We start from the raw sequence: 238 nt of genomic DNA, 5'->3' as shown, positions 1-238 counted from the left end.
ATTACCCTAATATCAGACACCAATTTCCATGTCTCCCTGCATTCATCATTGCCTTTATCTCCGTGAATGACAGTGGCTAATGACCTCTTTCTGCTTACAGGTAAATGACCCAAGCCTCATTGAGAGCTACACAGCATTCACCAACAACTGGAAAACGGCGCACGAGGCTGCCAAAGCTGCTGCTCAGGCCAAGCAATCCTTCAAACATTTCTTGCTGGTAATTTTGTGTGGGTGTGTC

At 46.2% G+C, this 238-nt stretch overlaps 1 protein-coding gene across 1 annotated transcript in view; it reads left to right on the top strand.

The window, feature by feature from the left end:
• The window catches only part of LOC119585121, a gene marked incomplete in the record, with an annotated part of 138,847 nt that overhangs the window by 120,729 nt on the left and 17,880 nt on the right, over positions 1-238 (top strand). Inside the window, 1 exon segment of the mRNA XM_037933753.1 lies at positions 101-217. Within this exon segment, the coding sequence (XP_037789681.1) occupies positions 101-217 (117 nt within the window).

Source organism: Penaeus monodon, chromosome 19 (genome assembly GCF_015228065.2).
Source record: "Penaeus monodon isolate SGIC_2016 chromosome 19, NSTDA_Pmon_1, whole genome shotgun sequence".
Classification (NCBI taxonomy): Eukaryota; Metazoa; Arthropoda; class Malacostraca; order Decapoda; family Penaeidae; genus Penaeus; species Penaeus monodon.
Note: the sequence above shows the minus strand (reverse complement) of the source record. Positions and strands in the feature narration are given on the sequence as shown.